The sequence below is a fragment of the Python bivittatus genome, unplaced genomic scaffold (assembly GCF_059951505.1).
Source record: "Python bivittatus isolate LINGU-HERP-01145 unplaced genomic scaffold, Pbiv_v1 ctg000580_np1212, whole genome shotgun sequence".
NCBI lineage: Eukaryota > Metazoa > Chordata > Lepidosauria > Squamata > Pythonidae > Python > Python bivittatus.
Genome location: NW_028277087.1, coordinates 1,655,107 through 1,677,542, shown reverse-complemented (window position 1 = coordinate 1,677,542; position 22,436 = coordinate 1,655,107). Strand labels below are relative to the sequence as shown.

Below are 22,436 nucleotides of genomic sequence, written 5' to 3'. Positions count from 1 at the left end.
TTTCTGGGACTTGAAGTCTGCACATCTGGAAGGTTAGGAAACACAGCAGCCAAAGAAGCCCCCCCCCCCCAAATCTTCCTTTTGCAGAACTCAGAAGAGGTTTGCAGCTTGCTTGTTTGTTCCATACAGCTACAGGAGCCAGGAGACCTTTCTCCTAATGCTGTGGCTATGGAAGAGACAGGGACCACTATAAAACTGTCTGGGTAACACCCAACTACCTCTTTACATTGAAGACAATGGCTGAGGCTTACTAGATGGGGACAGAGTACTCTCCAGAGCAAACATGACTGCGGAAGCCTGGATGAATCTAAATCCAAATGACTTTTGCAACATCAGCACCATCTTCAAAATCCAAGATGCTTTCTGAACAAATGCTGCTGCTCCAAAGACACTAGAAAAAACAAAGTACTCACTCTTCATATTTCACATGATATGTAATGTCCTCTTCAGGAACAGCTTCTTCCAAATTGGATTCCTCATCACTTTCACTTGCCTTGTTTGCTGATTTTCCTTTCCGAGTCACATTGACAACTTGGGCTTCAAACCAGGCCCCCATGCTTGTGTCTCGAGCATCTACCAACTCATTAATCTAAAATAGAAGCCCAAAGGCAAGATACTTATTTTTAATAAGCTAACAACATGTAAGTCAAGATTCTTCAAAATCCTGCTTTCATGTGAATATAACTTTTATATATACAGTCTATATATAAACCTCTGTTTATCATAAGGTATCCTAGGGTCTGAAAAATCCAAAATAGCTAGTAATTTAGTGTCTTAATTACTTTCTAGGTTACCAGCAACATGAAAATATTTTCTTATTACTGCATATGGTTGGCTGTTAAATATTTGATGATGGTTCCTGAAATGCTGGCTTTCAGAAATTATATGCAAAGATCTGTGCTATGTATTTGCATCCATTTTAACTATCCAGCCTAAAAACCTCTTCTCACAAAGTAAGCGATGCTATTGTTTGACTTGACATATCCAAACATGGATCACAGATTAAACTGTGGTTCAGGAAGATTGATAATTTACAGTTAAATGGACATTATTCCTCACACAGCCATTACTTTGCTGTTCCAGGTTCCCCATCCCAACTAGTGCACAAAAGGGGGTTATTTTTTCAAAAGAAAGAGACTGGGGTAAGAATTTAGCATATGCCACCATCGGTCTCTCTTTGATCAGGACACTGCTTGCTTTATTTATATATTTAGGTATATACACAGCAGCAACCAGGAAGTATTAGATGGTCTGGTGGTGCAAAGTTTGCTAGGATTTCAGACAAATGTAGGGGGAATTGTCAAACTGTGGCTGGCTATGGCGTGCTCTATTGCCTGGGAAACATTAATTGCCTGAGCCCTTAACTGTGACTGTTAATCCTGGCTTAGTGTATTATATAGATCTGCTGATTCTTTGAACAGTTTTCCCAGAACTGTTACATAGGCTCTACTGCTTGCAAATGTCTTTGCATCTAAAACAGTCGCACCTTATAGAATCCAAAGCCTGGGTCCACCAAGTCAGTCCGAACCGCAGTACTGGATTGCCCCTCCATCTCCACAGCTCCTTCCCCATTATTGGAGCTTTTATCAGATTCACTTTGGCCTGAACCACAGCCAGAGTCCGTGTCCGAAAGTTCAGAATCTTTCTCTTTGTTCACCAGGGGCAGGAGAGCAGGGCTTTGTCTTACTAACAGTTGAACAATGTCATTCAAGTTAACACTGTAATCAAAAAGGGAGTGACCATCTTCCATCTGCAAATTTAAGAGTTAGAAGATCACCATCACAAAAGATAATCAACATTACCAAAAGATTAAATTAAACTATTGAGTTCATATAGACACTAATCTATAATTCATTGTTAAAGTATTTCTTTACATGCAGAAAGTTTCAGACTGAAGGCCCAACCACTCCAGATAGGGAAGACTCATTGGAAACCTTGGAGAGCCATCAAGAATAGGAAAATAGTGGGCTGGATTTCCAAAACAGAAAAGTAACACCAATATTTACACCTTCCTTCCCCTTCCAGGACACTGCAATCTTCCAACCGAAGACCTATTAAATAGCATTATTAGTTGTGTCTCTGGTAAGGCAGGTACATTTCATTGTGATTGCTTTATACTGAGGATTTCTTCAGAGCAAACAACATTGGAGGAATGGCTACATTGTTTGTGGGCTAAAGTGTTCCTCAAAATTTAGTTGTGCAGCTTCCCATGATTTTGAAGTACAGGTAGTCCCCAGCTTAAGAACGAGTTCCATTCCCAAGGTCTGTCCTTAAGTCGAATTTGTATGTAAGCCAAAACAGTATTATTGTATAATACCAGATAAGTACTATTGTGTAGTTAACTCAAACCACTGTGTATTTAACTCTAATCATTTGTAGTTAACTCAAATTTTGCTACCATAGGGTTCATCCTTAACTATGGGTCATCCTTAAACCAGGCATTCTTAACCCGGGGACTACTTGTGCAAGACAAACAAAATTGTGCACTGTTGACAATGATGATGTTGATGATAATAACGCCCACAAATTTAATAAATAAATAATGCCTGCAGCAACCTCTGTTAGGCTTAAAATAGTTGAAGAAAGCCACCAGAGAAATAGAAAAGGGGAAAATCCTGGCTCTACCTAGATGCATGAACAATCCCATATCTTTGTGTGTCATTGCCTTACTGATTGAGACTGCCAAAGTCTCCTTCACATCAAAGTTCCACACATCTGTCTGAGCACTTTGGTCATATGTATCCATAGATTAACTACTCAGCCTTCTGTTCTGAGGGATATTCTAAGATAGGATAAGAGATCTTTCAACAGACAGTGGTAATGTACATTTTTAGGAGACTGATGGCCACAGCTGATGGCTTAAGATAAAAGAGTCCATCTTTCATGAAATGTGTCTAGAATTAGTAGCATCTCAGTAAATCACCACCAGTGTTCTCTGAATCACAGTTTGAGGATCATTGGTTTAAGGTACTTTTTTCTGACACATAAGATAAAAAGTTAGAACAATGTCTAAAAAGACCTAACATAAACATCAAATACTGAAATTATCTTGAAATATCTTGAAAAATGTTTAAACTCAAGAACTCTGATGTTCCTCTTCATTCTCCAATTATTTTAATGGCACATAGATCATAAAAACTGACATCCTTATCCTGTTAATACGAAGTGATAACCATCTAAGCAAACAAGAGCCACTCAGCTGCATCAAAACCAGCCCCATGAGTTCTGGCCATCGACAACAGGAAGCCAGTAGCCAGAGCCAGAAGCTCTTGTACATTCCTAAGCCACCATAAGAATGTTCACAAATTGTGTAGAATTAAAAGGCAATGTTGCTCAGCACCAAGCGTCAGCCACTTCACTAGAATGAACATTCTTCTCTGCACTTTGTAAGAGAAAAGTCTGAGAACGAGGTTTTGCCAAGCACACCAGAACTAGTTTGCATTTCTGTTTTGTACATTTCTGCATTCACACTGGAGCTATTCAATATTTACCCCCCAAAAACCCCTCTGTAACAGAATCACACATATGCACACGCACACACACACACACACAGGGAGAGGAAGACAAAAAAAAAACTTTACCTACCTTATCTTACTAGATTCACAGTTAATACAACACAATCTTCCCATTATAGTTAAATTAAATTGGGAAAAATACTCTTCATTTCAAGTAAATACAGTAGGTTAACTCTTTGGTACCCTTTAAAGAACCCAAATCAAGCAAGATTTACCTGATATTAGAACGGGAACATTAACACAGCACTTTATACTGCCATGCTACTGATTCAGTTGAGCTATACCAAAGGAATTGCCAAGAAGCAAGTAAGAGTATACAACTTTTTCTGAACTAAGGAAGGCCAGGCCTAGCTAGTCCTTAGAAGGGAAACCCCCAGAGAACTCTAAGATTGTCAGCCAGAGTGGGAAGCTGGAAAAACATCGCCAAAGAAAATGGTGAGCCCCTCTGTCATTTTAAGGAAACTGACGGGTCCATGAAGTCACTAGAATGGGGACATCTTTACCTTTTTGTTTACCATCAAAACATTGTGGGAGCGTTATCGCTAGAGGGCAGTGCAAGTATTTTCTTTTTTTTTTTAACCAAATTAGTAACAAGCCTCCTTAGGAAGCTTTTAACCAGTTCAAATAAGCCATTTAAGTATGAGACTCACAGCCAAATTCATTCTAAGACCTAAATTTCAGTCACGGAGTTAGATTCCTCAGTATCCATTAATATCCATTAACCAAGCTACTGATTGCAAAATGAAATTTTATGGCCTTATTTCCACTGTGCGAGAACGAACAGTTTCAACCAGTTGGCACATGCGCTACAAGTAGACCTTGGGTTACCATGGCAATTGGGACTGGGATTGGCAATCCCGATCCCAGTTGCTGCTGTAACCCCAACTGTGCGGGTCATTAAGTGGGAAGTGGCGGGAGTCCCAGGTTAGGAGTGCAGGAGTGCTGCAGGGGGAGGGTGGGTGAGGCCAGCGGAGGCTCTGGGAGGGCCGGCACAAACCGAATGTGAGTTGGGGGAGGGCTTGGGAATCCAGGCACGGGCAGGCTGGTGGGGAGTGGATGGCACAGCGGGGTGCAAGTCCAGGAAGGCCAGAGGCACATGGTGTGGCAGGGCGTGAGCGCAGGAAGGCCGGGGAGTGCTTACCAGGGCAACTTGCAACCTTCCCTGCTGTTTCCAGATCAACTTTGCTTGTGGGAAGCTGGCAGGGAAGGTCGCAAATGGCAATCACATGACCGCGGGACACTGCAACCATCATAAGTGTGAGCCAGTTGCCAAGTGCCCAAATCACGATTGTGTGACTGCAGGGTCTGCAACAGCCAGAACTTCAAGGACCAATAGTAAGTCCCCCTCAGTCAGCGCTATTGCAACTTCAAACAATCGCTGAACAAGTGGTCAGTAAGCAAGGACTACCTGTATTAAGAAAAACATTTGCAGGATATAACACACATCAGTAGCATGGAGACAGCACTGCTGTTCACAGCAACTACTTTTGATATCTATCCAGCTCACTCATCCTTAAGATCACTGGTATATACAGAGTTAGTGTGTATGTGGGTGTATGTGTGTGTATACACACACACACACACACACGCACCTTTTTAAGTCACTCTTGAGATTTGAATTATGCATTTCCTTGATTTACACAACAGAAATCCAGAAATAGGAAGGGGGAGTTGAGGACTGGTATGATATGGCAAAACTACACAAAGGAATCTATGGCACTTGGTAGGTAGTTAAGTGCTATGCACTGATCTCCAGTCCTGACAACAGCACAAATGCGCATTGTCCCAACATGATTTTAATGCTTAATAGAAAGAAGAATAAAAGAGAGATACCTGTTTGCCTCTGTAGAAGAGCCTTTGCCTATCAGGCACCACCCTGAAAACTTCATGGATCCTCTGCCGGAGCTCTTCCACTTTCGTTAGCTTGGAAAGGGAGTCCACTCGATGTGTCTCTTTCCCATCCATGGTGCGCACTTGGATCCACATTGTGGCTGTATCTCTATAGAAGGATTACAAGCACATGAAGGAAAACAAGGAAGGGGAAAGGGAGACCATCCCTTCCCATAAACCCTAATTTTACCAGAAACGCCCCCCTCTGCACATCCCTCACTCAGACTGGGAGCGCCTCCATGTTTGCGGAATGATAGTTCCCATTTTACATCCTTTGTGCTAGTCAGACCTCTCCCCAATCCAAAAGACCTCCACCCATGGAAATCTCTGCATACCACACACACACACACTCTTCCCTCCTAACTTTAAAACTAAACCACTCATTTCATCTCGCTGAATTATATCTCTGATGCTTTTACTGACAATTAATTTTTTGGAAAATAATTTATCCAATGATGACCAGCCAGCTTGGATAAACCAGATAAACCAGACATACACGTGGATGTAGCTAGGCATGCTTTTAACCTAAGTTTTGACCAACTTCAAAAAAGTAGATTACAGTAATGCATGGGGCAAGCCCCAAAAGTAGGAACGATTACTAGCACTGGTATTATTATTATTATTGTTGTTGTTGTTGTTGTAGTAGTAATTTCAAAATAGCCAATTCCCTAGAAAAAGCTCTCCAGATGACTAATATAAAGGTTACACAACCATCCCCTCCCAGTTTCACAATACTCCAAATAAAAACAAAGACTCCCACGCCAGCCATTGCCCTATTTTCCCTCTCCACGGCCCCCCAAGTGATCCCCCCCGTCGCCTTCAGAATCCCCTTCCCCAGTCTCCCCCCACGAGGCCCCCCAGCTTCCCCCCAGTCCCAGGACCCCCTAGAATGACCAAACCCCCACCTCTACAAGTAGCTGCGAGGTCCCCCCAGCGGCCCCCCAATTCACGAACCCGCACAAAGAGGTCCACAAATGAAGTTCAGCCCCCCCAGGGCTCTCATCCCCCCTTCTCCGGTTCAGCCCTCCCGTCCCTCGCCCCAGAGCAGCCCGCTGGGGGTCTCCCATTTCGCACCTCGCTTGCAGATCCCCCCTCGGAGCCGGTCGACCACCCCACAGCACGACCGCTCAACCGAACTGCCTAGCTGTTTTCCCCCTCCCCTTGCGCTCTTCCCTTTGGCACCGCCCCCTTTCCCGCTCCTTCCCTCCCATTGGCCGCGCGCTCCGAACAGCAAGACGCCCATAAGTCGCTTTCCCTCACAGAGCCTTCAGCTCCCGCCTCTCCCCAAGCAAGTTCGTCTACGCCCCTCTCCCATACCCTAACTCGCCTGTTCCTTCTCGCGGAGTTCAAGGCGCGCGCCACAAATTGAAAAAAAACCGCCCGGGCGCGAGGATTGGGAAAGAGAACTCTCGCGAGATCATATAAAACGAGGCCAACGGAGAGGAGGAAAAAAAAACACGAATTAAATGAATACAAAAATTTAAAGCGACAGGCTGCAAATTGAGCTCCCTTCCCTCACTTACAGCATCTTGAAAAATCAGAGTTGCGATTTTCAGTTGGGTCGCAGCACATGGCAGCACGGCCATTTGGCCAGCCAAAATTAAAACCCCGTCCGTTTTAAGGCCGTAATGTTATCCCTGGGAAATGCTTACTTAAAAGTCCATGATTTCCCAACTCATTTTCCAAGAAAGCAGCCGTGGACCAGTTCCCTTTTTCTTGCAATTTCTTTTCAAGCATGTTGCATTACAGCCTTAAAGGGAAAACATGGGCCAAAAAACAAAGAATCACATGTGCTTACTCAGAATAAACTTTGCAGTTCGGTGAAGTTTACTCCCAAATATTGTTGCAGCAAGAATCTCGTAGCACCTTTAAAGCCTGCTAATTTATTGCAGCAGGAAGTTTCCTCCAACTTCGCTTGGAGCTACAATTCCCACAATGCACAACCAGCACATTTAGAGAAGACGGGCAGGAGTCATGGGGCCTGGAGTCTATTTCAATCAATGGAATGTGCGTATTATTATAATTATTTATTCAGTTTATGAGACTGCCTGATCCTGAACGACTCAAGCTGGCATACGGAAAAGAGCTAAAGTGCCACCAGAGAAGGAGAGACAGAGAAATGGGTAAAAATGCAAAAAACTAATCCTAATGTTCATGCAGGTTTGCAAATCGTCCCGGCGCAGGGCCTGCTGGAAAAAAACTAATTTTTAAAGCTTTCCTGAAGGATTGCAAAGCACAGTGGCAAAACTAAATGGAAGTCTGAGTGAAAGGCAAGGAAATGCAAAAAAAAATTGGGGGGGGAGAGATACTGTACAGACCAATTAAATGTATGTAAATTAAGGGGAGACCCTTTGCAAGGGTAGTCATTGGAAGCATCATCGCCTGAAATTAATGGAGTGAAAAGCACACAGCAAATCGTAAGCCTCTCTAAGATACCTCAAGGTTGGCTGGAAAGTGTCTTAATCTTTTTACCTGTATCTGTATCTTTTTACCTGTAACTCAATGAATACTAACTTTCTTTTTTCCTTTGTCGCCCCGCCATTTCTTCTAAGCCTGTTCCACCCACCTTCCGCCAATTCATCACCAGTTAGGAATGTCTCCCGCCCGCCCAGCCTAGATCTCCTACTGCCTTGATCCTGTGTGCAGATCCCTTTGTGATCCATGGCGCGGGAAAAATACAGCTGAACCCCCCAGGTCTTTTTCTGCCCTTGGTCCTCCACTCTCTGCTGAATTGCTTTTGTTTCAGAAAGACACAACGCCGAGCTTTCTCTGGTATTTTGAAGACGCACCAATGGGCCAGCCCCAGATTCAGACTCGTGAATACTGTGGGGTCCCAGCAAAATAGCACAGAACTTGCAACCTCAAGAAGGCTATATATATCTGAAGCATCCATGGGAAACTAAAGACGTCACAGGCTAAGCATTACTTAAGCATAAGTAATTTAGGAATCTGCATTTTTTATGCTGTGCGCAATCCTCTTTGCATCATTCTTCCCCGCCCTGCGCAACTGGGTGAAAATCAAAGTAACAAAAGGTCAGCTGTACGTATTGATTAGATTTATATCCCACCTTTTCGGTCTAGAGCTCAAAGCGGTGATTATGGTGTTCCATCTTCCCCACAACAGCCCTGCCAGGGAGGCTGGGTTGGGAGAGGAGACTGGCTCAAAGTTCCCCAGGCAGCTTAGGGGGGATCGAACCCAGGTCTCCCCACTGTCCCTTCCCCACTGTTCTTGCTTCCCTCCAATGTGTGCAATTATAATTTTGAGGCGGGTTTTGACACATCACCAAAGGCTCCTGAGCAGCTTTATGACCACATAATCTTTCTTCGTAAACTACCAAGAGGTGAAGGGCCAGACCTGCATGATGTCAAACTGCTCCAGGCAGTAAAATCAAAAGAAGGGATTATAAAGAGCTCCCCAAATAACAAACAGGGGGGAAAAAAATGTTTTTCATGTATCTTGGTGACTTTATTCAGACTTCTACATTTTTTTTTTCTTAGCAGCAACAGAAAGGATCTTGTTAAGGGTTTTTTTTAACCTTCCCACTCTAGCCTACAGTTCTGACATTACCTGGTGGTCTCCGCTTCAAGTCCTAAACACAAATAAAAAAGGTAACATTCGCCCTCGAGTCTACCTTGTGCCCTGGTGACACGTCCATGTTGTTTTCTTGGCAGCACGGAACTGATCTATTATTACCCTGTAAATGGCGAAAATGATTTAGGGGGTGTATTTTAAGCCTTTGGCGTGTGTTCTAGACCCTCTGATATTCATAATTGATTTATGTTATCCTACCCAATTTCTCTTTCATGAAAGCAGTGCAGATTTTCAGAGAGGTGCTGGACATGAACAAGGGGACCAAACACAGTCTCTCCAAATCAGTGTTTCTCAACCTTAGCAACTCTAAGATGTGTGGACTTCAACTCCCAGAATTCCCCAGCCAGCATGCTGGCTGGGGAATTCTGGGAGTTGAAGTCCACACATCTTAGAGTTGCCAAGGTTGAGAAACACTGTTCTACGGCAATAACAGTTCATAGAATACCGATGTACAAGAAAATTGATGGAATAGCAGCGGACAGACTCCTGCTCCAAGGAGTTTATAATCTAAAATTCACCACTGGCCCACCAAGGAAAGTCCTGGAGAGGTCCTCAACCAGCCAGCCTCCCTGTTTGCCACCACGGATTCCCTTATCCTGTTCTTCACTTAAGGCTTATGGTCCTTGGAGTTCATACCACCTTTGAACAGGAAGGGCCGTAACAGCGAAATGTTGTCAGGGCACAACGGGTCAAGCAGAGCAGGATTCTGGTTTCTCTAGTTGGTTTTAAAGGAATGGGGAGCCAGTCACGAGAAATCTCTTTCTTGGGACCCCCTTCTTACCGGAGTACTGAACACGGGGGTAGCGAAATCAACTCTCAGTCTCGGCATCCAGCAGCTTCCATGGCCTGGAAACTCAGCGCATCTTGTGGCCATGAGTTCCACGGGCTTTCACACTACGGAAGCCCCCTTGCGCACAACGCAACTAACTTCCATACACCTATAACGGATTATATGGTAACTGTTAAGCTTCAGCCTTTCATAATCTGCAGGAAGGAATTCATAACTTTGTCCATGCTAACTAGGGTTTATGGGAACTCTGGTCCATTCAGAAGGCACAAAGATAGGTAGGTAGATAGAGATAAACACACAACTCTATCTCTTTTAAAGCTTATCAAATATGGATTAAAGTATCATTTCTATTGACTCTTCTCGCTCCTGCTAGGGATTGTGGGTCTTCCTGAAGTCTTCAAACCGGATTTTCCCCCCAGCAAATGTGGCGAGCTTTTTCCAATGCAAATTAGGATAATTTGCCCATGGTACTTTACATCATCAGTGAGGTAGGCCAGCGTGTTTCCCAAGGAAAAATAAAGCCCCAAAAAACCGTTGAAAACGATTCCTCCGCCGTCAGTGCTTGTGATTAAGACTCAGGAGACCAATCATGAGAAGCTCTAATCAGCCTCAAGAACCACTGATTTCTTCAAAGAAAAATAACCCCGAAGGATCTTTTTCTTCAAAAAGGCACTTCTGTTCCTATTAAGCTACCTGGCCAGGGCAACCTTCTCTGATTTAAATGAAGCCTTTCCCAAGATCACTGCTGGGTTATCCAACAGGAGAAGAAAGAATAGTCCCATCTGGTTTGGCCAGGAGGGGGGGAAAACCCTTTTCATTGGGACTTGCATTCTTCACACTACAATAATTGCTCCTTCTTTTGTTGAAGCCTGCACGAGACAACCTCAAAAGACCAGTTTGCCTACAAGCTACTCCCAGTTGTCACTTTAAGGCAGTGTTTCTCACCCTTGGCAATTTTAAGATATGTGGGTTTCAACTCCCAGAATTCCCCAGCCAGCCATAATGGCTGGGGAATTCTGGGAGTTGAGGCCCACCTATTTTAAAGTTGCCAAGGTTGAGAAACACTGTCTTTGCTAGCAAAATCCCACCGCAGAAACAAAAGCCATAATTAAATAAGTAGAAAATTCACTGTATTCCCAAAACATAGTAAACCGTCCTGTGTTTTGTTCCATTTTGGCTAAGCTGATGGCCCTTGACGCAGAAGCTCAGCCGCTGTAGCTTGGTTGGCACACTGTGGCTTAAAAATTGGGTTATCATCCTGCATGCCTCAATCTTGCCGATGTCGCGACGGTGAAACTCCAAGCGCATCGAAGGAGGCTTGGTGTTTTCTTCTGCTTCCAAGATGCTCAGGGCACACTCGAGTGACCGCAGGTGAGACTGAAGGATTTCAGCCACCCATTATCTGAGCCGTAAAACACCAGCTAAATTCGGCTGGGGATTCTGAAGGATATAAATCAAGTAACAAATGACAAATATATAAATATATAAATATATAAATATATATATATTTATATTTATATATATATGTATTGTTTCATAGCACGGGTATAGATTCCCCTGGAGGGCATGTCTGAGGAAGTTACCATAACTATTTTCTGCATTTCAAAATTCCTCTTTACTCTTCTATGGTTTCTCTTCCTTTAGGGGACAGGCCAGAAAACGCTTAGATGCCTGGGATGGGAGAATCCCCCTTCTTCAACCTGGTGCCCACAGGACAGGCCTACAACCTTCAGAAACCCCAGCCGAGCTTGCAACACGAGAAGTGCGACGCGGGCCACCTTGAAAGGTGGGATCTGCCTAATCCATAAAAATAAATAAGTGATTAAGACACATCTGGCAGGCTCCAGATTGGGGATCAGTAGTATGGGCAAGATTGGAGAGCACCACCCTGCTTGTTTTGGGGTGTTGATGTTGCACCCACATTCAAAAGTAAGGCATTGTGATGCTGTTCATCATGTTGTTTACTTTACACACACACACACTACAGACACCACCATCTAATTCAGTGTGTCTCAACCTTGCCGAGTTTAAGATGGGTGGACTTCAACTCCCAGAATTCCCCAGCCAGCAGTGCTGGCTGGGGAATTCTGGGAGTTGAAGTCCACCCATCTTAAACTCGGCAAGGTTGAGACACACTGATCTAACTACACACATATGGAATATAGTCTTAAAATGCCAGGAAATAAAGGGACACACAGAGACAGGAAGACTGGAGGGGGGGCAGCAATGGAACTGCAGCCCCCAGAGATCTGTACAACTTCCACGTCAGTGATGCTGAAAAAGTAGCTGAAAACCTACTGGTGTAAAGTGGGAATGAGCCCCTAATTCAGCATCTTTTTCTTCCAGATGTGGATAAACTTTGTCCTGATTGTTTTACTGTTTTCTGGCTTTTAACATTGCAAGTTACCCACAGGCTTGTGGAATGGGTGCCCTCCAAACTGAATAAATGAATCAATCAATGAATCAATCAATCAAATCTTCTAAGATTGTGACTTTATTGCTCTGTATTAGATATATTTATATCCCATCCTTCCATCCCACGTCTTGCTAGACACCTGGAGGGTCACCTTTATAAAAAGACAGAGTCTATAAGCAAAGGGATTGGGAATTTCTGCCAAGATTCTGGGAGTTGAAGTCTTAAAGTTGCCAAGTTGGAGAAACACTGCCCTAAAGGGACTTTAGTCCGGGGTCTCTACAGGACCCCCGTGTCTACAGCAGGCTGATATTTCTTTAAATTCCAATCTCTAGTAGAGCCGCTAACAACTCTGACATTCTTTTTCTATTCTTTAGTCCAGTTTTCCTTTTAAACCTTTGGAGGAAACCACACGCCAGTCCAATGGATGCATATTCTTAAGAGGGGCAGGATGGTTGTTTCTAGGTGAATATATCAGTCGTAACGTGGTGCAGCCATTGACAGCTAAAATGAATTCAAGACCTTGCTCTGTGCAGGAGTCAAAAGGCTGAGATTGGAGAAGGCGGAAAAAGTCAAGAGTCGTGGAATTATCCCGCCTTGTCGAGACCAAACCTGCAGCGTTTTGGACTCAATAAGTTTCAAACTCACACCCCCCCACACACACACAACTTTACCTTCCCCTGGCTGGAAAATGGCTTTTCCAGCCTGATCTGGAGATTGCACATAATGGATTCTCTTACAGGCAAAGTTTATTCTCCCCAAGACAAAAAGGTCCCAGTCTCCATTTTTCTAAAGCAGTGTTTCTCAACCTTGGCCGCTTTAAGCTGTGTGGGGATCCTGGGAGTTGAAGTTCATTGAAGAAACATTCATCCTGTTTTCCACGCAAATTTATTAAAACCATTCAAGCAATCTGATACTTGGCATCCAAAAATAACACCACCAACACCCATCATGATTGAAGGACAAAGCCATTTCGAAGTGAAAGACATTTTGGACTCTAGAAAATATAAAGGCAAACTCCAATATTTAATTCAATGGAATTAAGCCAGCTGGGGAATCCTGGGAGTTGAAGTCCACACAGCTTAAAGCGGCCAAGGTTGAGAAACACGGTTCTAAAGATATTACAGTATTCAAAAAGGAATGGAAGAAATTGCCTCTGACAAAGTTAAACTGCTCCATGTGTGCACCACCCTGACACGAGCTTTCCAAACCTTCAAATTTCTTTTCCAACTCAGTCTGAAGATTCAGATGGGGATAGGTACCCCCCAGGATTTTTTTAATATACAGGGCGGGCTGCATACCATCAAGATAATAAATGTTTACTTATTTTAACTGCTTTTTTCATGCCGTGCGATATTTTATTTGCCGGATTACGACTATCTCACCTTAAGGTGCACAGCCACCTGTGAGCCATTTAGAAAATAACAAATCATAGTGGAAAAAAAACACGTGGCCCTATATACGCCCATTCCCAAGCCTTACTGGATCAATACAAGGGCTACGGACACTTGGAAAACAATTCAAAGGAGTGCTTTAGCTGCAGGCAAGCTTGAAAAAAGAGGTGGCTGCTTTTAGAATCAAATCGACCACACAGCTGCTTTAATGAGACAGTTCATTAAAGCAGTCACCTTCCTCCCCCCCCCCACATAGAGGCAAGAAGACATAGCTGCTTCAATGAGCTGCAAGGGAGATGCTGTATTTGCACATAGTCTAAAGTACTTCTTCTGAATCACTTTCAGAGCACATATGGGAATAGTAAATACCCGAAAGTGGGTTCATAATCATAGCCTAAGCACAAATATTTTCACTGCATTTATTCATGGATCATAGAGTTGGCAGGAACAATTTAGGCCACCAAGTCTATTGCCTGCTCAGTGCACAAACCCAAATAGAGATCTGCTGAGCCTTCATTTAAACACATCTGGAAAAGGGAAGCCCCCCATTTCCCTAGGTCACAGGGTCCACCGTCAAACCGTACTTTTGTCAACTTCCTAGTCTAACTGGAGTAAGTTCAAGATGGCAAGTGGTCTAGAAACCAAGTCGTATGGAACAGTTAAAGGATGGGGCTGAGTTTAGCCTACAGAAAAGGCAATTCAGGGGAGGCGCAGCAGTCTGCAATTATGTGTCACGTAGCAAGGAAATGGAGTCATTTTCCACTGCCCCAGAGGGCAAGACCAGAGTCAGCACCAAAGGATGAGGTTCAAGATCAGGAGGAACTTCCTAACTATGTGGGCTGTCAGCCACATGAGTGCTGCTTCACTTGAGGTCTCCAAACAGAGGCTGGACAGTCATCTGTCAGACACTCCAGTGGATCTTGCACTGAGCAGGGGTCAGACTGGATGGCCTCTAAGATCCCCTCCAAGGCTAAGATTCCAAAGTATATTACGCTTACTGACGTACAACTATATGCAACTCCACCATTCCTTGTGAATGTCTACAGGATTGCCCCTTCCATCTTCCTACGCTCTGGGACAGCTCTGAGCCGACGTGCCTGCCTTCGGCCTTTCAGGCGGCCCAAAACTGCCAGACGAACATTACAGCGGTCATTGTGCAACAGGGTGGCACAGCTACGCCTCCAGCGGCTGTTTCCTTTTATGCCACAAAAATCCAGAGGAGAGCGTAGGCAACCCCACGTGGCTTGCAAAGGTTCATTTGTTCTTCTCGAGCTGAATTTAGTAAAACCTAAAAAAAAAAAAACCTCTGGGGAGAAATTTCACCAGAGCCACTGGGATTGTGATCTGGGTGGACAGAGAGCCCTCGACTGACCCAGTCTAATACGGTACCTACAAAAACTTCAATTTGTGGTGTTGCAAAAGTTTTAGGAACGCAGACTATGGTTCGTTTTAACCCCTCTAAGTAACTTGCATTTTAAATCCAGCACGAGCTTACCTGGGCATCAAGTCCATGAATGCAACGGGGCTTACCTCTGAGTAGGCACGCCTCGGATTGCACAGGGATTGCACGAATTCGCAGGCAGGATCCACACCTGAACTCCGGGGAGCTCGGTCGGTTTCCTGTGGGAGTGCTAATTTTGCACACCCAGCCAGCCAGCCACCCCCCGCAGCTTTTGGCTCGAGGAAACGCAGGCAAAGGAGTGCCCCAAACCCCGCGATTTTAAAAACGCGTCTTGGCCTTTCCCTTCTGCACGGACAGGGGGAAAGAGAGGTGCCATTTCGCACCCCAGAGGACACCCCCGCAAAGATTCTTCAGCCCCGCTTTCCTGGGAGTAAGTCGAAACACGCCCCGCAAGCACTATACGCTCGTTTCTGCACGGGGGACGGTTAAAGAACCCTTCCTTACTCACCGTGCAAAACGGATCCTTCGTTCCCTGCTTCCCGGATCCCCGTGCAGATGCAAAGATTGGCGCCTTTTTTTAGAAAAGCAGGATAGAAAAAAGCAGAGCCGCAGTCAGTCCGCTCCGAAGCGTAGCGATGCAAATCTCAGCGGGGAAAGGAGGCTTTCTGCGCAGGAAGAGAGCTGGCTATTCACGGAGAACGACGCCGGGAAAAACTCTCCGGCCGCGCCAAAAGCTGCTTTTCTCTCTTTTTTTACAACTCCCGGCTTTGGAGTTTGGCGGGGAAAATCGCCGTGCGCCGCTCGGAGCCTCGTGATTGGCCGGCGGTGGCGGGAATCCGAGGAAAGGGGCGTGGCTCGCGGGGGGACGCCTCTACCATTCCGCTCCCCCCGCCCACTCCGCTGCTGGAAGTCTGACTGCGCAGGCGGGAGGGTCCGCCGACTTTATTGTATTTATTTTCGGGGAGCCTCGAGGGCTTTCGGCTCGTGCTTTTTTCCCCCCTTCTTGAAAAAGATCCTGCTCGTTTCCTCGCGTGTCAACTCTGGCTGTGCTCGGAGGCACCCTTGTTCTGGCCAGTTTTGAAAGCTGCCTTTAAGGGAGAGTACATTAAGTCACAAATATCCTATTGTCCCTTCTATAGCTCAAAATATAGTCAATATAATTTAAAACTGCTATGCATATCCCCGGGCTTCTAAATACATCTTAGACCCTGCCTACATGGAACTTCAAAAATTAATTGACGGTTAGGCCAGCTTTTCCCAAATACCTTGGATACCAGGTCCCATAATCCACATTGGGCATGGTGGGAATTATGGAATTGGCCATCCCACATACCTGGGGATGCCAGATTGAAGAACGTTTGACTTTCAATATCTCTGGAATTATTATAATTTAGCGTACTGTATTTTGGGAACCTGGCATTGGGGGATGTTGTGGGGAACTTGACTTTAACCCATAAAAACCTTTGGCTCAACCAGGTCAGGTAAGAAACTTGCCTCTGCATTCGCACAATATCCTAAGTTGGGTTAGTGTTAAAAAACTCTAGTGGACTTTTTCGTTGCAGGAACCCAGCCTGGTGAGTCAGGGGTAATGTCCAAATGCAGAAAATGGGGGTTAATTCAATAACCAGGGAAGGGTGTTGTCCGAACAAGCAAGGATCTGGAGCATCCAGACCTACAAATACAGATATTACATCATTTTTTAAATCACTGCCTTTTTAGGAGTGGCTAATGTTTGGTCTTGATACTGATTTGGATTTAGGTGTTACGCGCAGTGTTTTATTTTCTGCCTGACATGGTTACGGTGACCGGAGTCCTTCGGAATTGGGGTGGATTAAAAATAGGGGGAAACAATGAATAAAATGGCAGATTTCCCCTACAAAGACAGTTGTTCTGGTTTTGAGCTGCAGGAAGAATAAAAGATCAAGACTCCCTGAAGCTGGGAGCTGTTTCTTGGCGTGCAATGGTGACCAGCAAAATTTGAACATATGCAACGCAAAAATAAAATTAAATGCATGAGATAAAATACTAGCACAGTGTTTCTCAACCTTGGCAACTTTAAGAGGTGTGGACTTCAACTCCCAGAATTTCCCAGCCAGCCTTGCTGGCTGGGGAATTCTGGGAGTTGAAGTCCACACCTCTTAAAGTTGCCAAGGTTGAGAAACACTGTGCTAGCATAACAAAGAGTCTCTGTAATGAAAATGTAACTTATGCTACTATAATGGTGTGTTAATTACCTGTGCAAGTGTACATCTAAAACACTCCAATGTCATAACTTCCTGGTCTTGTTTGGACTTCCCAGTGTAGAACTTCTGAGTGGTCTCCTCTCTAAGGCCTCACCAGGTTTGTTCCTCCTTAGCTTTTCACCAGCAACCACGGTCAGCTAGTTAAAAGTGAATCCGCTTTCCGAGAGAGGAGGCACACCAGGGTGCTAGAAGGTTCTGGGGATAAATCTCCACCAGGACAGCGTTCCAGAACTGGGATGCTCAGCCCACCACTGGCCAGAGGTTAAAGCCTAAGTGGTCTACCTGGAAGAGGCCATCCTCAAAAGTTTTTAGGGATTTCCCTGCCACCCAGCTCTCCAGCAGCCACTTTCACTGCATCACAGGCTGATGTCACAAAGCGTCTCCATGCAAGCGTCATCCTCTCCAAGAAAGACCTTTCAGGGCTCTAGGGCACCTAGGAGGACCCAGTTCCTGAGCTTGGTGCCCACCCATGTCGGTGGTGAAGTCTATTGAGCTGGTGATACCAAAGGAGGTGTACGTGGCTGGCTCCACCGTGGTCGGGCAGCTGATTCTCAGCCTTCACAGCACGCTGGTGGACCCTCTACTGAAGGTGGAACTGATTGGGAGAGGCTACCTGGAGTGGACAGAGGAAGCCAACATGGAGAAGGACTACATCCAGCCTGGCAGCTGCGTGAACAAGGCGGACTATGTTCACAAGACGAAAACCTTCAAGATCGAACGTGAGGCTGCTTAACTGGGATTACCACGAGGCAGTTAAGCAGAAAGGGGGCTGGAGTAGGGTCCTCACGGGGACAGATTGATAATGTTTTTAACCAACCACAGTACACCCCCGCCCCCCCGGGTCCCAGATCTCAACTGCAAGCAATCAGATGACCATTAGATGGCAGCAAAGGGTTTGGGTATCCCTTTGTCCCCACCTGTTGGAGGACTGGAGCTCTGCAAGGCAGATCCATTAGCCTTACACCCTCCAGCTTCGTGGACTCCAGCTCCCAGGATTCTCACCAATGGCTTTCTTGCCTGGGGAGTTCTGGGAGTTGAAGTCCATTCCTCTGGAGGTCCCCAGACTGGGAGAGGCAGAACCACGTCTGGATCTTGATTTCCCCCACCACTTGCTATCCAACTTTTGTTGAGGGCACAGACTGAGTTGCTCAGGCAGGGTTTAAACCTCATGGTTTACCCCAAGCCATGATTTCCTTACCGTGACTTATTGGTTGGGTTCACGCATCATGTCAAGCCAGGAAACTTAGTTTAAAAGCTGTGGCTAGGTTCTTATGAAACAGTAAAGTTTTCGCTTTTCAAACACATGGCCAATTCAGAGTTTTGCAGACAGCTGGAATTGAACTCCGTTGACTTTTTTGACCGCCCCCCATCACAATGCCCCACTGGCTTCAATGCCCTGAAAGAGGGATTCAACCAAAGTCCTTCAGAGAGTTTCTGCAGCTGAGGAGGGACGAGAACCCGGATCTCCCCCTCCTAATCGAGCCTCTTCCCCACTACACTTGACTGGCTCTTGGGCTGAGAGGGAGGGACTGGCCCAGAGTCAGCCAATGAGCCTCTGTGCCTGAAGAGAGACTAGAACTGGGGTCTTCCCACTCCTGGTCCAGCCCTTCCCCACTATCTCGGATTGGTTCTTGGGTTGAGAGGGAGGGACTGGCCCAAAATCAGCCAATGAGCTTCTGTGGCTGTAGAGGGGCTAGAACCCAGGTCTCCCTGCTCCTAATCCAGCACCTTCTCCACCTGCTCTTGGTTGGGAGAGGAGGACTGTACCACATTCCTCACCCTGGGGGGGTCTAGAGACCCAAACTTGGGTCTCCCCCTCCTAGTCCAACACCACTCCACCACAATGGACCTGGAATCACCAAAAAGAGCACACAAAGGTGTTATATAAGCTCAGAAGGCATTTCCCCCATCTCCCACGCAGGCAGGGAAGGGCCTGGTTCCTGTCCCGAAGCTGCTCCACGCCCACTCTCTCAAGAAATAAGCCGTAACGTCTCTTATCTCCATGATTTATGATGTTTCCTGTTGTTTAAGAGCCTAAGAGCGCATTATAATAATTATATATTTCCTGCTATGTAAACTTGTCTGACCGTTTAGTGGCTTTCTCTGCCGCTGCGCCCATTTATGCAATCTCCTCCCTAGGCTTGGAGGCTAAGCAGGGTCGAGTCTGGTCATGCAGGGATGGATGGGAGACCACTAGGAAAGGTCTGGGTTCTAGGCTAGGCTGGGAAGGGAAGGCTTCTCAGAAGACGCTCGTGGCAAACCGCTCCCATACTGGAGAAAACTACAGGGCTGTGTCCGTGAAGTCCCCCGGAGCTGGCCTGAATTCGTGGGAGACTAAATTGAAAACCTGCAGCTTACGGAAGTATTTACCCAATTCTTCTTCTGCCAGTGTTTGGAATTATTGCAATCTATCAGCTCAGCCTTTTGCAACAAGGTGCCCTCCAGATATACTGCAATTCATTTCTCCTAATTCCCCTCATTCTGGTTGGGAGTATAAGACCCCACCTATGAGAAGGCATTGTTTAGAAAAAGCCTCTTTTATTTCACCCTCTGCCTTTTTTAAAAGATTCATTTTCTTTTCTCCTGCTCACTCACGTGGCATTCCTGCCTTGTTTGAAAACAGCAGGTCACCTGGGGGATCTTTCTGAAGTGAAAGGAGCTCCTTCGAAGCTGTTGGAAAATAAAACCAAATGAATTTCTTTTGCTCCCTGCTTTCTACAAGCAAAGCAGGGAAAAGGAGATTTTTTCTTCTCGGCTTGCAGGGGGCTGGCTGGGCCCGGGTGTGCACACATTCGACTTCGACTTTGTCTTACCTCCCAGTATCCCATCCACTTTCACCAGCCGAGTCGGGCGAATTTCCTACTTCCTCCAAGCTCTTTGTGCTACAAGGGAGCTCATCCTTGGCAAGCAGAAGAAGTATATCCTGGTTCAAGGGATCTCCCTCCACAGACAGGACACGGTGGAGTCCAAGGTACTTTCTACTTTAAAGTACAACAGCCTTCCTTGAACTGGGGGGCCCAGATATACTGGGACTGCCACACACCAGCATGGAGCTCGCAACCTTAACATATCTGGAGCATCCCCAGGTTGGGGAAGACTGACCTAGAAGTCTCTAAGGCAGTGTTTCTCAACGTTGGCAACTTTAAGATGGGTGGACTTCAACTCCCAGAATTCCCCAGTCAGCATGCTTTAAGATGGGTGGACTTCAACTCCCAGCATGCTGGCTGGGGAATTCTGGGAGTTGAAGCCCACCCATCTTAAAGCTGCCGTGGTTGAGAAACACTGCTCTAAGGGAACATCTTCACAGGCCTACACACACTCCGCTGATTCTCCATAGTTCCCACAACCTCCCAAAATCCCCAAAAAAGATGGATTGGATCAGAGTGCTGTCTTTTTCAAAAGATCCAAGCAGGAGAGAACTAACTGTAGGCAAAGGGAAGGGGTAGAGCCTTGAAGTGGCATTGTGATCTGTGCCGTGAAAGATGTGCAAGTGAAGGCCACACTTTTTTGCACTCCTCCAAAAAATCTCCTGCAAATGTTATAGACGCAAAGTCAGCTGCATTGCAGCTTGTCCTGTGTCGTCAGGTTTCTCTTGGAAGGGAAACAGATAAAAAGGCACTCCAGGATATAAGAACTTCTAATGAGTAGATTTATTGTAGAAATGCTAAGAAGCCATTATGAAAAAAATTCCAGTGACTGCTATGTATTAAATATGAGCCCTGTTTATAGTGAAATCAAAATTTAACATTCTCCTCCTTCTTCTCCTTCTCCTTCTCCTTCTCCTTCTCCTTCTCCTTCTCCTTCTCCTCCAAGTGATGCAACAAACCTGATACTGCTCTCTTTTGGTGAGAGGGACAATTTCCATGTGTCTCTTGTTTTAGTAACTGACAACTCTGTTATTGGACTGCTTAGTCTCCCAAAAGCTGTGCTGTATACTTGTAGGCCGGCCAGCCTGCCCTCCTTCCTTCCCTCCCTCCCTGGTTCACACATCAGTTAAACCAATGTTTCTCATCCTTATCAACTTCACGATGTGTGGACTTCAACTCCCAGAATTCCCCAGCCAACTCCAATTCTGGGAGTTGAAGTCCACACATCTTAAAGTTGTTGTGGTTGAGAAACACTTATCTAGACTGTATTACAAATGAAACCAATTATGTTCAAACCCAATTATGAGCATATCATAAAGTAACAAATATGTAATATACATGCTTCTTTATTAATCCATTAAATCCATAACAAGCGAAACTAAATTTCAGTTAGAGGTTAGTGAAAATAGAGTTTTCATTTTTTTTCCCCATCCTAGTTCACAGATCCCCTGAAATCTATTCATGGTCTCCAACAGGGTTTTGTGAACCCCAGGTTAAAACCCCTGGCTTAAAGAACCTACATGGTTTTGCTTTCTCACTCCCCATTATATCCTCCAAAGATACCTGCGAGGTAGGAAGGTCCAGGTAGGAGAGAAGAGAATTGCCCCAAGGATACCTAATGATTTTCATGGCTGAGTTGCAAGAGATGGACCCTCCCTAAGGAGGTCTTGGTCCATTCTTCCCAACCTAGGTTCTTCAGAGGTCTCAGACCCTAACTCAGACCACATGATGACTGCAGGTGGTACCTCAACCCTTCTAATTTGATTCTCGTCCAGTTCTCATAAGCCTCCTTCAATGTGTCTTCTCTCCTTCCCACATTTTTTTCAGTACCCCTTGACGGTAGAAGTCCAGAAGGTTGTTTCTTACAACTGTTGTGTCAGGAGCGCCCCCATCACCTTGCGCATGTCGCTGAGCAAGAGCATCTACATGCCGGGCGACAACATCAACTTCACGACAGACATCACCAACCTGACAGGGAAGTCCATCCGGAAGGTGGTCTTCACCCTCCACTCGGTGGTCCTGTACAAAGCTTTCAACTTCCGGGCCGAGAGACGGACGTTGGAGCAACACGAAGAAATGATGCGGCTGGAGTCGAACATTGAAAGAGGGCCCTGTGAGTTCACCAAGATTCACAGCACCCTCTGCTTACCCAAAGTGATGCCAGTCACCAGCAGTCACAAATCGGATGACATTATGGAGATTGGCTACGAGCTGATGGGGATTGTCCACTTCCCCTGGTGCCTCCACACCGTGATGGCCAAGATCCCCATCGTCATAAGAAACGAAGCCACAGACTTTCCACAATAAATGAGGGTTTCCTCATTTCTGCG

The 22,436-nt window shown here is 45.6% G+C and overlaps 2 protein-coding genes across 3 annotated transcripts in view; one reads left to right on the top strand and one right to left on the bottom strand.

Moving 5' to 3' along the window:
- UHRF1 (ubiquitin like with PHD and ring finger domains 1) overlaps positions 1-15,765 on the bottom strand; it is a 32,355-nt gene extending 16,590 nt beyond the window's left edge. Inside the window, exons 1-4 of one of the 2 annotated variants that reach the window (XM_007437450.4) lie at positions 15,505-15,765; positions 5,349-5,514; positions 1,487-1,750; positions 414-589 (exon numbers count right to left, since the gene is read on the bottom strand). In XM_007437450.4, coding sequence (XP_007437512.1) covers positions 414-589; positions 1,487-1,750; positions 5,349-5,501 — 593 coding nt within the window. In that variant the 5' untranslated portion in view covers positions 5,502-5,514; positions 15,505-15,765. Of the gene's footprint in view, positions 1-413; positions 590-1,486; positions 1,751-5,348; positions 5,515-6,479; positions 6,529-15,504 lie in introns of those variants that run through there. The other variant, XM_025172732.2, reaches the window with a different exon arrangement.
- Positions 15,766-17,708: 1,943 nt separating this feature from the next.
- Positions 17,709-22,413, top strand: ARRDC5 (arrestin domain containing 5). Its single transcript, XM_025172731.1, has 3 exons — positions 17,709-17,958; positions 20,002-20,210; positions 21,934-22,413. The coding sequence occupies exons 1-3, from the start codon at positions 17,709-17,711 to the stop codon at positions 22,411-22,413; spliced, it is 939 nt and encodes a 312-aa protein (XP_025028499.1).
- Positions 22,414-22,436: the final 23 nt, after the last annotated feature.

What these genes read in the sequence shown, in the direction of transcription:
- ARRDC5 (XM_025172731.1), top strand. Translation starts at nt 17,709, where the DNA reads ATGTCGGTGGTGAAGTCTATTGAGCTGGTGATACCAAAGGAGGTGTAC. An exon ending in GAAAACCTTCAAGATCGAAC is followed by an intron (nt 17,959 to 20,001) that starts GTGAGGCTGCTT and finishes CTCGGCTTGCAG; the next exon opens with GGGGCTGGCTGGGCCCGGGT. An exon ending in AGGACACGGTGGAGTCCAAG is followed by an intron (nt 20,211 to 21,933) that starts GTACTTTCTACT and finishes CATTTTTTTCAG; the next exon opens with TACCCCTTGACGGTAGAAGT.